We start from the raw sequence: 14,076 nt of genomic DNA on the forward strand, positions 1-14,076 counted from the left end.
ATCTTCATAGTTATTACAAAACATTTACTAGAAGACTGTCATTGACTTTCTTGGTCTGTGCCAAAACCTTAAAACAAAAACCTTTCATTTGTACACCGTACTTTAGCAAGTGTAATGTTAGAAGTCTTCATTTCAGGTGACTTTTCATTTGGGGAACATCAGAATGGGAACAGTAATATGAATACCTTTCTCGCATTTCTTCTATTTATGAGCTGAACACGTTCTTCACCAGTCAAACTATTAACGTCCAGTTTATTAGGATTTCGACAACGGTGTCTTTTTTGCTTGGGCCTCCCATCGTGCAGTTGCATCCTCTGTTATAAAGGAATTAAAAAGCCAATTATCTTTCTGATATACCTGTCTTAAAAATGGTAAGATACCTGTGCATTCTCTTGAGTCAGGCATTCATTTGAAGTCATCTTTGATTTCAGAAATGTTTTAGTAACAACACTAATTTACTAATCACAATCATATAATAAGCAGCCCAGTAGACAGCACTAAATCCTCTCTCTGATGCCTCTACCCATTGCTTTATTTTAATAATTCTTCAGTTTTCAACAGTGCTTTAACTGTCAGGAATGTTGCTACTATTTTGTATTATAAGATCTTTATGAATAAATAAGGTTGTTATTCCAGACATCATAGATATGATTTTCTTACATTCTGTTCAACATTAACAAATCTCAAATTCAGAGGTAAAATGAGAACATCATACCCACACAAACATCACTACCATAGCACTGTAATGTAGTTATGAGATACATCCCACAATAGTCTTTAATCCTCTTGTGTATCACTAAATATGCTGGTACACATTTTCAGTTCCTATCATCAGTATGATGGTAACATGAGTTTTCTTATCTTAGATAATTTTTTTTAATCCTAGGTGAAACTAGACAAAGATCAAATGTCTTTGTTTAGTATTGCTTTTCTTGGCAATTGCGTTTGTGAGGGAAAAGGAAGGCTTGCGGAGCCCAGATTACGTAAAAAGAAACAGACATTTTCCTTTTCCTGAACAAAATAGAAGAACAAGGAAAAAATAATTCCATGTAACGTAGAATACAGATTCAAATACATTTTATGAGGAATGTTTTGCTATTTTGCTAAAACAGAGCTGAAAGGAATACTCACAGGAATACAAGCTCCTGAATCTTCAACATATCCAGGATGTTCTTTAAGCCACCTTTCTAAATCTTTCCTTTTGGGGGCATCATCACCTGCAAGCCTTGTTCCATCTTTTAGGTTAATAACAGGAACTGGACTCTCTGCATCAAGCATGCCTTGGGACTGCGTGTAAGTGAGTGCTGGGTTTATTCCTGCAGCAACTTGACAGGAGTTAATACCTGGATTAACCTAGAGAAATTCAAAACATTTGACTAAGCTCTCCATAGAAAACAAACCATCACAATTATTTCATGTATGATACAATGAAGGCCACAGTCCTGCAGATCATTGTGCACACACTCAAGGACTCAGTGAGATTACTCATGCCATAAATATAGCTCCTTTTAAGTCATGGTACAATCAGGTCCTGTAACAGATGTTACAGGAAAGGATGTCAGAAAGTGTTGCTAGGTCAAATATCAAGGTTTTAATAATACATTGTTAATTACAGTTCATCAAAACCAGAATTAAACTTACTTTTTAAAAACAGTTAGCAATATTGAATATATCCAATATTCAGTAAAACTCTACCAGTTCTCATTTGTGTAGTCAAACTGTCAGTGAACAATTTCAGGAAAAAAACCAACCCAACAGTTTTGAGTAATAAAGTTTTTGTTGTATGTTGACAGCTGGTTATGCTCAGTTAAGGGATTAACAGTAATCTGGACCTTATTTTTAGATCTAAAATCGAGGTTACTTACATGATTAGGCTGTTTATTTCTATTTATAAAGAGGACATCAACTCCCTCCACATTCTTCCTTCTTCCTCTTCTCTTTTTGACTACAGGCTGACTGTCAACTACGATTCCATTGGCACTGGCTGTTAAGTGACTGGAAGTACCTAATTAATGATGCAATAAAATTAGCATCAGATGCTTGAGCTGTTTATAAGAAGAAACATGTCTGAATAAAAAAAGGAAATAAAATTACCTGAAATTGTGCCAGTGCATATAATTTCTACATGTAATATCTAACAAAAATTGCCTACTTAATATCAGGCTCTGAAAAGCCACTCTACTATGAAAGTTTTCTATTACTGCCCCCCACCCCCTCCAAATAAATCTGTACAGGGAGGAGACCTGTTAAAAACTGCTGACATCACACACACTCAGAGGCAGACATCCCTAAATAAATGTTTATAACAAGACCTTAATGGTATGTTGCAAAAGAACAAGAAACTACAAAACGCAAGTGAAGGGTAGTTTTTTTTTTTAAAGGAAATGTTCTCATCTGCGTATGTATGCGATCTCAATGAACTGCAGTCATTTAATCAGAAGCTGGCCTAAATCAAGCACCCAATTCTAATAATTTCAAATATTTTAATGCAAATTTTAACTGCTTACTTTAGGCTCATTTTTATTTGTCAGTGTACACCTACTGTTATTTTTTATGAAAATAAGCTGCAAGTTTTTGGCTGTAAGCCAAAAAATTGGTTCTCAACTATTGCCCTCCACTGTTTCTTTACATGAGACACAGGAAAGAATATCAAGAGTGCACATTAATGCAGGCATAAATCTGGAACTCTTCATCTTTACTTACAAACTAGCCACAGTAAGTTCTGATTTAAACTGACTACTGTCACTGTAGAGCGATGCACTTTATAATTATTAAAATCTTCTTGTAGGGGTGTGTATAATGTATAATGGCATCCTACTAATAAATGAATGTTACAGTAACTGACCCTGTGAGAGAGTATTCATGTGGTTCAACCTCATGCCTCAACTTAGGTGCCCAGTTTCCCTAGCACACTGGAGAGAATTCCTCCAGACTGCAGTTTAGAACAAATAACGTTGCAAACATCTCTCTCCACTGCCTATACATGGAGATCAACAGAAGAACCCAGAAGATAAGATTCGTTACTAACTCTTATGCCCTCTGATATTTTATGTACCTGATTCGGGAAGTGATTTTGGGAAGTTGACAAGGCTGATTTCTGAAGCATTCTGGAGTTCACGTAGCCGAGCCAGGTATTGCTGCTGTCCCAATGCACCTTCCTCGCTTTCAAATGGCCTTTTCTGAGACAGTCCCTGCTTCTGAAAAGTCAATTTCAAACCACCTTCCTGTTAAATAAATCCCAGGGTTAGAAGAGTCTCTTCTGAAACAGAAATGACTACTTCATAATCAGGATTCTCACAGACAGTTACTCCAGAAGAGTTGAGGAAGAATGACCTTAAAAGAAGTCTTGCTTCTCTTCCATGTAAAAAAAAAAATCTAAACAGAAATTTCATGGAATTGCTTCTATGAATATAAATTTTAAATTATCTACTATCTTAACTGAAAAATCCAGACACTGAACAGTTGTCTAGCTCCCTAATCTAGTCCTAAAGAAATGCCAAGGCCAATTACAAGAGGAAATTTTCATACATTTTTATGTGCTACCAACAGGTCTCAAACTACAGATAAGAAAAATGTTTGAAGCTTCTAGCCTGCATTTAAACTGGGAAATTTACCTGTAACCCTCCAAAAGGCCATGGAATAATAAAGTGCTTGCTGGATAGGATATGCTGAAATGTTCAAAAAAAGCCAAACAGAAACACCTTTTTTACTAACCAGACTTCTTAGAAACAGCATCAAACAGGCTGTCTGAGGAAGCACCAGAATGGCAAAATGTCAATTCAGAGAGAGAAATAACAGTGATTCCTTCCAGTGGCTTATGTAAATTAAAAAAAGAAAAAGAAAAAAAAAAAAACACAACAAAAAAACCCCAAAACAAAAAACCAAACAACCCTGCCACCCCCCCAAAAAACAAACCCCAAAACCAAACACTCAATGCCCAGAAGCAGCAGACCCAAATACCCACAAACAAGTGTGTGAAGGAAGTGAGAGTGAGAGCAGGCAGCCACTTGCAGGTAAAGCATGCCGCACACCGCAATCGCAATCAGGTCCTAGGGCAATAAAAATAAACATACGTCATTGATTTTCACTGTAAACTCCTTTTCTCGTACATGCTTCTTCACCTTTGACATCTGTGGTGATTGATCATATTCTTCTTTAACACCTGCAAGAGGGGGTGTTGGTGCACTGGCTTCACTGTAATCTGCAGCTGCACCTGGGCTATCCAGAAGTTTGGTTGTGTAGAAAGATGCCACCGTACTGCTGTCATAGCTCCTTCTTGCTGAAGGCCATTTACCTTTCAACACTGTCTGACAAATACTATCAAGTCGATTAATCATAACTCGATCCTAAAAACCAGAGAAAATATTTTTATAAGAGTAATGCTTACCAACACTGTACACATTACATTTATATATTACCTTCTAATTCTAAAAAGAAGAGAAATGACAAAATTGTTAATCACAGGAGTTGGACCGAAAAGATTTCTAAGTTCCTGGATTTGTACAGATTCCCTGTAAAACTTTGTGAAAGCTACCTCTGTACTTAATTTCACCACCTGTAAACAAATATGCAATCTCATCTATACAGGGTCTGGGGCCTGCAAATGCTTGAAACACATTATCTCATTGATTTTTAAAGGAAAGATATAGTAACTACTAAAGTAGGAATTGTGGGTCTGGCTTTGACTCATTGGTAGCAGGGTCTGAACCCGTGGGCAGCACCATAACGTATCTGGCAAACAGCATTTATAAAACTAAACCTACAGACTTTTATTCATGTCTCATTTTACCTTTTAAAATCATATTATTTCTCATTCACATTCTCAGACACCAAACACAGATTTGACTTCACACACCTGCAAAATACATAGATCTCAAATCCCAATAAACTCAGCTAAGTAAACTCCAGAAACTACCAAACTTCCTGATACTTTCAGAGTGCAGTTATTTGTGAATAAAAAATGTGAACACTAAAATTACCTGTTCTGTAAGCAAACATTTTTCGCCAAGTTCAAGACCCTCCCCTGTATTTAAAGTCTGATTTTGTACACTCTGAATGTCATTTTTCACAATCTGCCAAGCACCTGTGTCATGAAAGTTATGCTCCCCTTCTCAAAATGAACATTCAAAAATTATGAAAAGTAGTATTTAGATTCAAATGCATCTTCCAGGAGCAAACATAACAATAACTAAAAGCTCCTGAAAGTTCAGATCCTACATCTATTTTCCCTGTTTCATCACCCTTTTTGTCTCCTGCGGTGCCCTCCTTTTCAGACTTTCCTCAACTGCCTGACCTTGAAACTCTTCCTTCATTACAAGCTTGTTATCTGGCTCTGAATTTCCAAGCTGATTTGCAACTCATGCCAGTTCCACAGAAGGAGATTTTGAAGTTATGTTTTTTATTAAAATGCCACTGTATTTTTTTTTATATACCATATGCGTAGCCACACATTAAACATGCTAAAATTTCTTTAGAGCTATTGAAAAACATAAGCATCAAAAAATGTCACAAAAGTTAACGTCACATGGGCTTTCCTATGCTTAGGACAAAAAAAAGGTGACACACTAAAACCTGTAAGTGTAATACTGACAAGCATACAAAAGCAAGTAGATTTTTCAGACTCAGAATATGTCCAAGTCAGTCTCATTTTCCTTATATATCAGGAAAGAAACCTATCCAAAAATATATCACAGTTGAAGTTTACGTAGTGAACAGGCATTCCAGCAACTCACAATTTTTGCTTCATCTTCTTAGTAAGCTAGTAATTGAAAGTGTAAGAAACTGCTCTGTGGTCTGCCAAGCTATGTCAGCCATAGAAATTCATATATGACTAAAGAGCTTAAAAATATTCAGTATTTATTTCAAACAAGATGACTTTCCAGCCACTTAGTGTTATTATCTTTTCAAAGTATACTTTAGAATTTCACCAATTTCACCAATTCCCATACGGAATCATACAGTCAAATTTTAACATAAAAATTGTATTACACCGGTGCTTCAGCCAGTCTATACTTCAACATGACTTAGGATTTTGCAATGTCGCTGAAGGAGTCCTACTACTATGAAGGAAGTTTTTCTAATATTTAGCTTAACTGATTTCTTGCTCTGTTTCATTTTTTACATTCTTTTGGACTACTCTAAACAATTCCTCTCACTGACTTAAGATCATCCAAATACCTGATAAACTATCATCTTAAATATGCTTCCTTTAAAGTTTTGTTTCCTATGTGAACACTGTCTTTTACAGATATAGCTATACAACTGATGTATAGAATGCTTAATCATAATTTTACTATCATCTACCATAAACAAAATTCTGGGTTTTTTTTCCAAGACCTCCCCACAACTCAGTGGTATGGTTTTAACGTATTTAATTGAATACTAATGTCACAGCCCACTTTCCCCTACAACTTTGGTTTTCAAAGTAGTATTATAAACTTGCCTTTGGCCAGTAGGAAGCAGCCAACATGTATCCACCTTGTAGGAGATAACTGGAATTTGGTGTCCCGTTGTTCATCTGGAAACTGTCTTGCGTCTCATCTTGTGTTGTACTCAGAGAGGCTACACTCTCTTCATCATATGCTTTTATATGCGGGGTTCCTTCTGCTAAATAAAACCACTAATATCATTTGATGTTTTAAAGAAGTTAAACACTCATTGTAAGAGGTTCAGGTGAACAACACACACAGAACAATGTTCAGAGAAAGTCCAAACACAAAGTCACAAAAAACTGAAGAATTAATCTGTTAGGCTTTTCAGGATGAGTGTTGATCTTCTAGGCATGTAAATTCCACACATATTCCTGTTAATATTTCAAGAGCTTAACATGTCAAACATTTAGCTATTTGAAAACAGACATGCTTCAGAATAATCTGATAGACAGTCCTTGCTTATGTTAACATATTTCCTTTGTAAACCAACATGCACTGAAATATAGAATTAAATTGAAATGAAAGGTGTCTATCACCAGAACATAGCAAATCTACTGGGATATTATTTAAAAAACCCACCCCATTTCATTTACTGGATGGAATGCTGGATGTTCCACGTCTTAAACGTGTGTCTGCATCATTTAATTTTTAGAATTTTAATCACAGACGATTTTTTTCCTAGTATCTTTCCAGTGTGTCCTCTGACTTTCTCTCCTCAGTATTATTTTTACTTTTACTTGCCTCCATTCAGACAACAAACTAAGTTTCACTGTGACATGGGGGGGGGAAGGTGCTGCCTGAAAAGGTAAATACTACATCAGCACAACAAGTAAGAGCGTTGAGGGACAATTCTACAGAACTCAAATTTGTCCTTAACAATAGCTATGTATTGAGTCATCTGATACAATGTAGTCCTCCCTTAAAAGATGTTTCAAATGTGAAAAGTATGCCAAAGGTCTATGATCACTGTACAACATAGGAAATAAAACCTGGGCTTAAAATGAAAATGCAGATGAAGTTAACAGAATTTTTCATTATTTACCTATCTCCAACACCAACTTACAGCAAATTAGCCACAAAAAAAGGTTGACTGATATACAAGATTTTGCAATCTGAGAATGGCACAATTACTTGCCTATAGAGACTGAGCTGGCTGAAAGCAAGTGTAGTATTTGGACTTGTAGTACATGTTATAGTATCCACCATCTAGATCTAAATACTTTTGTCATATAAGCATTCCTTTTCTGTCACTGTTTTAATGTTTGCATACAATTGTTTACTCTGAAAAATGTCCTTCCACTGCTACAGGCAGCAGCCTCTTAATCATCTCCTATAAGTGGCATTTTACTTGATCACTAATAATTTTCCCAGTAAATTAACCCTATGGTTTCCGTTTGTCATTTCCACAGACAAGAGGATCCATCTGATTAACACAATGCCTTTTTCCCTAGGTACTGGAAAACAAAACAAAACAACAACTCATTTACTTATGCTATAATCCCACTACCTAACTTCACCCTCCTTTTTCTATTACCATTTGTTATCACACAGTAGAGAAATCTTTTCACATTCTGAGCTTCAGTGGGGCAAGAGTAGAGAACACTTCATAGTATCAAAATAAGGAATGTATTAAATAATGATTGGTTGGTTTATTAAAAATTTTAAATCACTTCACTGATCAGAGGTTTTTGCTTCTACTTTGAAGCTTTCAAAAGTGTCTCTGTTATTTGGTCCCATGCTGTATAATCATCTCAGTCTTTTCGAAGCAGGTATATATTTTTAAGTGTTTGAAAATTTTCAGTGCAAGTACACTGCTTGGCCACCTCCAATTTACAAGAAAAAGCAGCTTGCATTACTCTATAGCTTGGACAGAAGGAAGCTTGCAGATTTCACGAAAGCACAATGAGGAAGCTACAAAGACAGGTGAGCAAGAGCGGAAAAAACAAACAGGGAAACCAAAAGAATCTCTGTATTTAGGAAGAAAAAGAAACAGTTGTAGGGAATACACACACACACAATATATCTCCAGAAAACATCAGCCATTCGACTCTCCTCCCACACGTGAACCACATGCATGGTAAGCTTGCTTAGGGAATCAGTCAACAAATCCTAACTACCTCATCCAAGGCACTGATATGAAGCGAAAATGCTATGCTCCTGAAATTCTTACAACTCATTTGAAGAATGAAGCAAATACGTTTATTTGAGTTTACTTTTGTGGGATTTAACATCCTTTTTTAGACACTTTTCCATTAAGAATAAACTCATTCAGTTTAAGAGTTATACTGCAGAAATAAGACTACACACATACCACGTTTTTGTGCCTCCTCTTCATCACTATCACTCTCTTCAGACGATGATGATGATGACGACGATGATGAGGATGATGATGAGGAGGAGGATGAAGATGCTGAAGAACAAGATGAAGATGATGAAGAGCTAGAGCCTGATCGAGAGTGTGAACAAGATGAGGAAGACGAAGAGGATGAAGAAGATGACCTGGAAGAACAGGATGATCTATCTGAGTCAGAGTCTGAGTCAGAGCTAGAGTCAGATCCCCTTTTGCTGACTCTCTGTTTTTTGGAAGCTGGGTTTGGAGTTAGAGGCTCTGTCCTTGCCGCCACCATGCGCCTGTCTGTTTCAGTCTTCACGCTAGGTTTGTGGTCTGTATTTTGTATCGGTGTGCCATTCTTTGGACTCAAAGGTTCAGATTTCATTATTGTCTGGGTCTCCTCTGTAGACATAGATTCCTCTTCAGAAGACTGAGGGTCCTCTTTCAGATTTTCAGTTTTAGCTTTTGTGTCCTCAAAAGCATTCACTTTAGCATCTGACAATCTTGACTGAGGTGTAAGAGGAGAAGCAGATAATGCCATCTGGTACTGATGCAACAGTGGAGTAGAAGTCCTTGAGAGTGCCACTTTGTTTTGATTATAGTTCCTCTGGGCGGACATAAATGAGAGTTCAGGATCACGAAGAATATGATAATCTGTCCTGCTAACTCCATGTTTAGCAGCTCCAATAAGTAAATCCCTGTCATGAGTCCCACACTCCCACCAGACAGGTAAGTCTGGGTTTGGCTGGCATAGTTTTAGTCGTTCAAACAACTGTGGGTGTCTAAGAGCCTGTTCTCGCACTTTCCTTAGGAGTTCAATGCGATACAAAGTCCGAGAAGCACGCTCCTCTGTAATTGGTTGGATAAAAATGTTTGGGTCTACGAGTTCTGTATTAAAACAAAACAAAGATGAGAATCTGGCAAAAAAAACCTCACTGCAAATCAATACTAGAAGTAGAAGGCTTTAATCAGTTTATATATGTCTCCCCATTATAAGCTTTCAAGTTTACACTTAACTTGTTTCCTTATTTCCTTCTCCCCCATTTTTATTTTGGAACACATGAAAGAAAAACCTTTTCAAGATAAGCGCTGGCAACAGAAATTAAAGATAAAACTAAAAGCAAAAATACACCCACCTTCTTTTGAGGGGAGACGACAGACTCTCCGGCACATTGACATAAACGCATACAAGTACTTCTCTAAGCTCTCATCAGTTTTCTTATGTAGTCTAGCCATCGCTCTAAATTTGGTCCAATCAAATCGTCCCCTTTCAGGATCAAACACCACTCCAAATGTGGACACAACTCTGTAAAAGTCAGCTTCTTCTCTTCTCGTCCATCTTTATCAGCAAGAAAAAAAAAATTGGAAATTCTGTCATTTTCTTCACTATTTCACACAGCTAGCAACTATTATTTCTTCAGTATTTTCTATATAAGGATGTATTAAAAATGTGTATTTGCATGCTGCACATACCTTTGCTGTCTTTCAATCTTAGCAGCCATCTTTGGATTTAGAGCAGCTTCTTCATATGGAGGCTGCATCATACTAGTTTGTATTGGGAATGCTGGCTGGATCTGCTGGGCCTGCCTATTTTTACTTGTTCGTTGATAAGCTGTTATTAGGCGGCGAAGACGTGTTGTTAAGGCAGACTGAGTGGGCCAATAGATTTTGTCTCCTTCCATCATTTGTCCATCTATATTAAAACAAAGTCACAGGAAAAATAAAGAAGTTAATCATTGCTGCTGCCTATGGTTCTACACTAGGCAATCTAAATACATTTTAGCTAAGCGTCATGAGAATTAAACAATTCAAAATAGACTGAATTGTTTCTGATTTGAAGTTTTATGTATTTACCTCCATCTGCTATTACTAGATCACCTGGGGATGAAACATCATCCTGTAGAGAAACAAAAGTGAAGCAAAATTAAAAATGCAGCCCTCTCCAGAGATTTAGGTTAAACTTACATCTTGCAGACAATTTATGAATATGACAAAGAAGAAGAGTAACATATATTTTGGGCAAATGGCTAACAAGGCATACAACACAATTATACAACAACTCCCTCCCATTCCCCCCCGCCCACACAACTGCAGAAACATATGGAATAAGTTCTATCAATTTAGAGAAATACAGAAAAATGTAAAGATTTTCTCAACAAAAAGGTGGAAGTATTACATTTGAAGTGTGTTAAAAGAGCTATTAATAGGCGCCTACTATACCTCTATGTCATCTTTAAACATTGCTGGTGCTGGTTTATATTCTGGATCTTCTACATCCCTGTTGAAATTTCAACACAAAAGAACCCATCTTAGTAATATTTTAGAAGCCCTTATACTCTTTTCCATTAAGCAAAACTCATTTAAATTTAGTTAGATATACTCTATTTAATTTTCTATTTGAAAAAAGGAAAATATTTCATGGCTTGAATCCTGCCCCCTCCAATTCAGTAATCTAATTCAAAGATGTTCTTTATGACAACAGCTGCTAACCTCACTGATGAAGCAATGAATAAAAGCAGTTCTCCCTTTCAGAAGTTATCAGTGATACTCAAATTGATCTACTGGGGTCACTGGTTAGCTACACAAGACTAATACACCAAGCTGACTGACCTGAAATCAAGTTAAATAGGTCTGTGGTACTCCGCCTCTGAAGGCTTTTGCACGTCAGTGTCTAAGTAATATTTCTGATACAGCAACACAAGGTAGAGTCCTTGTTAACAAGTTGCTGCATTTTTCCTTTAACTGTGAAATCCCAAACTCCAATGGTTCTGTTACACTGTTCCTAACTCTTTTCCACTCTGTGGGAGTAAAATCAAAGTAGTATTCTTCACAACAATGACATCAAACTAGTATAAAATCAGTTAAGAAGAGAATAAAGTACAACATATAAATTCAGTCTTGTTTACTTTAAGACCCTGAAACATTCACCCCCACTTTTAAGTGCTCATACCCATCAATGTAATCATTTGCTCTCTGTTCAGCCGCAACTGCTTTTTCATCTGGCTTGCCAACCCTTTCCAAGAAGCACAGCGCTGGGTCTGCTCTGATAGTATTGTATTTCTCATAACCTATAAGGCAAAAAAAAAAAAGTGGCACAAATTCAACTTTCAGAGCAAGCTATAAAAAAATTAGCGTAGGGTGTTTATGTTGAGGGGTGGGGAAGTACATACATAGTCATCCACATTACTCACCATGTTTAAAAACTCCAATTAGAAGGGATTTATCTGCATCTGCATCCCACCACTCGGCAGGAACTTCAGAGTGATCTGGCTCAGGGACCCAGACATCAATTTCACTAAGGAGAATCACCAACAGCACACCAACATCAATAGTATTCAGAGGAAGAAATAAATTTTTATTTTCTCTTTGTACATTTGTACTTTATGTGGGATTTTTAAACTTCTCTCTTCAAGCACACATATAAAACATTCCATGTGCAGCAAACTAATTCAAAAATTACTTTGAAGGTTGTAAAGAGTCCCAGGATTGAAATGTTTAATTTTTTAATGTACTTTGTTATTTAATAGCAAGTAACGGTTAAGAAGTGGATGGTTACGCTACTAAGTTACATAAGCCACACAATACAATATTAATTTATCATTAAGAATAATTTTGATAACAAAGAAACTAAGGCATATGATTTTTCACCTCTGCATTCAATAAGACCCTAAAAACAGCAATACAAAACACCCAGAAAGCTTGGTATTTTGTATTTGACAGAGAACAGTAACAGGGAAAGAAGATAAAAGCAGAACCAGCATATAATATTCTTCATCTCTTGGTAAACTTTGCCAACTCCTAGCAGTTTGTGCTTGCAAAACTTAGCAAACCAAGGATTATCCTCTTATGTTTAATAGCACAAGATGGACTGTTCTTCCACAAATGTTTATAACAGCTTTCAAAATCAAATTAAACCTTTCTATCCACCACAAGCTCCTGTAACAGTGAGTTCAAGAATTTCCAAAAGGCAATATTTCCATTAAAAAGAAAATTAATGGAATATAATACAGCACAGAACCAAAAGTGTGCATAAAGAGGCATGAAAAATCCACCAATTAGAATGTCATGTATATAGTTCTATCTTTCACTCACTTTTTCAGTCTATTTGACTTAAATAATTTTGCTTTATATAGGTAGACTTATAAATAGGAATCAGGACTTCCTCGTGTCAAGTCAATACAAAGTATTTAGTAAACAAAGAGTAAACAAAAACATTTTTCGCACAGCCTAAGGATACAAGTATTTCATTTCAACATTTCTTATTTAGGTCTAGGAAGATTTCTGAATTTTCATTTGATAGTTTACACTTAAACAAGCAAAAAACCTCTCTATAGTTCACCTGGCATCAATTCCATCAAACACCTTTTGGAATTCATTACCAATGACTTCTTGTTTTAAGTAATACAGCATTCTTACTCGAAGCAAGACCCTAAACAAAGAAAAAAAGAAATACAAATATTAGCACTCTAAAAGCTTTCAATAGTTGTGGGTGGTTTTGTTTTGTCTTTTGTAGTATCACAAAGCTTTCAAGTCATTTTCCTAAAACACACTTCCCTCAGTTATAAGAGGAGATAACCTCCAATTCAGGTCACCTAACACTGTTTATTGCGATCGCTGTTACAAATGGTTTCATTGGGCCAGCAGAACACTCCTCACTTGCTTCATAAAATACTGCTAAGAACAAATTGCTCTTCCCTTTTCTTACTTAGAACATTCCCTTAGAAAGAATCGAGCGGGCTGACAATGAACATCTTTCACATCACCTTTTCATTCCTTCTCACTTTGAATTTGGTGCATGACCCCAATGGCTTCTCCATGCTTTATCTCAATTCTTGACTACAGCTGTATGAAGTTTTCAAGCAGAGTATAATAAGTTTTGCCACATAAAAATGATTTATCTAAAACAAGCTCTTTCATGGCTATGAATGAGCTTTCCACAAGCTAGTAGCTGAGATTCTCAGAAGCCCAGAAAACATGCCAGGTAAACAGCACATAAGATTGAGGGGCAACGACTTTAGTGCTTTCAGCTTCTTTGCTAAGCACTCCCAAACTCTTTAGTCCTTTGGCTGCTGCAAGGCTCCCCAAACACGCTAGCAAGATCTCTTTCTTTCCCTATACAGATACAAACATACAGTTTCTTTAAAAATGATAACAGAATTATTTTAAGTGTGAAATACTTGGTTCACCTCCTAATACACTGCAACCTATTTATTCTAATTAAGCTAACACCATTAAAACTTGTTTCTTCATAGCGCCACAAGTATTTTGAAGTCTTCTAAGACAATGAGGAATTAGAAGAAAAAAGAATCTCTA

At 36.4% G+C, this 14,076-nt stretch overlaps 1 protein-coding gene across 8 annotated transcripts in view; it reads right to left on the reverse strand.

Annotated features, from left to right (window-relative positions):
* Positions 1–14,076, reverse strand: part of CHD9 (chromodomain helicase DNA binding protein 9) — a 100,426-nt gene that overhangs the window by 7,474 nt on the left and 78,876 nt on the right. For 6 of the 8 annotated variants that reach the window (XM_082319860.1, XM_082319863.1, XM_082319865.1 and 3 more), the window contains 14 exons: positions 13,103–13,192; positions 11,955–12,058; positions 11,714–11,831; positions 10,984–11,041; positions 10,618–10,660; positions 10,237–10,456; positions 9,900–10,102; positions 8,743–9,651; positions 6,443–6,606; positions 4,074–4,346; positions 3,056–3,224; positions 1,866–2,005; positions 1,132–1,353; positions 186–314 (listed from right to left, as the gene is read on the reverse strand). In XM_082319860.1, coding sequence (XP_082175986.1) covers positions 186–314; positions 1,132–1,353; positions 1,866–2,005; positions 3,056–3,224; positions 4,074–4,346; positions 6,443–6,606; positions 8,743–9,651; positions 9,900–10,102; positions 10,237–10,456; positions 10,618–10,660; positions 10,984–11,041; positions 11,714–11,831; positions 11,955–12,058; positions 13,103–13,192 — 2,842 coding nt within the window. The remainder of the gene's footprint in view (positions 1–185; positions 315–1,131; positions 1,354–1,865; positions 2,006–3,055; positions 3,225–4,073; positions 4,347–6,442; positions 6,607–8,742; positions 9,652–9,899; positions 10,103–10,236; positions 10,457–10,617; positions 10,661–10,983; positions 11,042–11,713; positions 11,832–11,954; positions 12,059–13,102; positions 13,193–14,076) is intronic. The other 2 variants (XM_082319866.1, XM_082319867.1) reach the window with 2 other exon arrangements.

Source organism: Platalea leucorodia, assembly GCF_965183815.1.
Source record: "Platalea leucorodia genome assembly, chromosome: 8".
NCBI lineage: Eukaryota > Metazoa > Chordata > Aves > Pelecaniformes > Threskiornithidae > Platalea > Platalea leucorodia.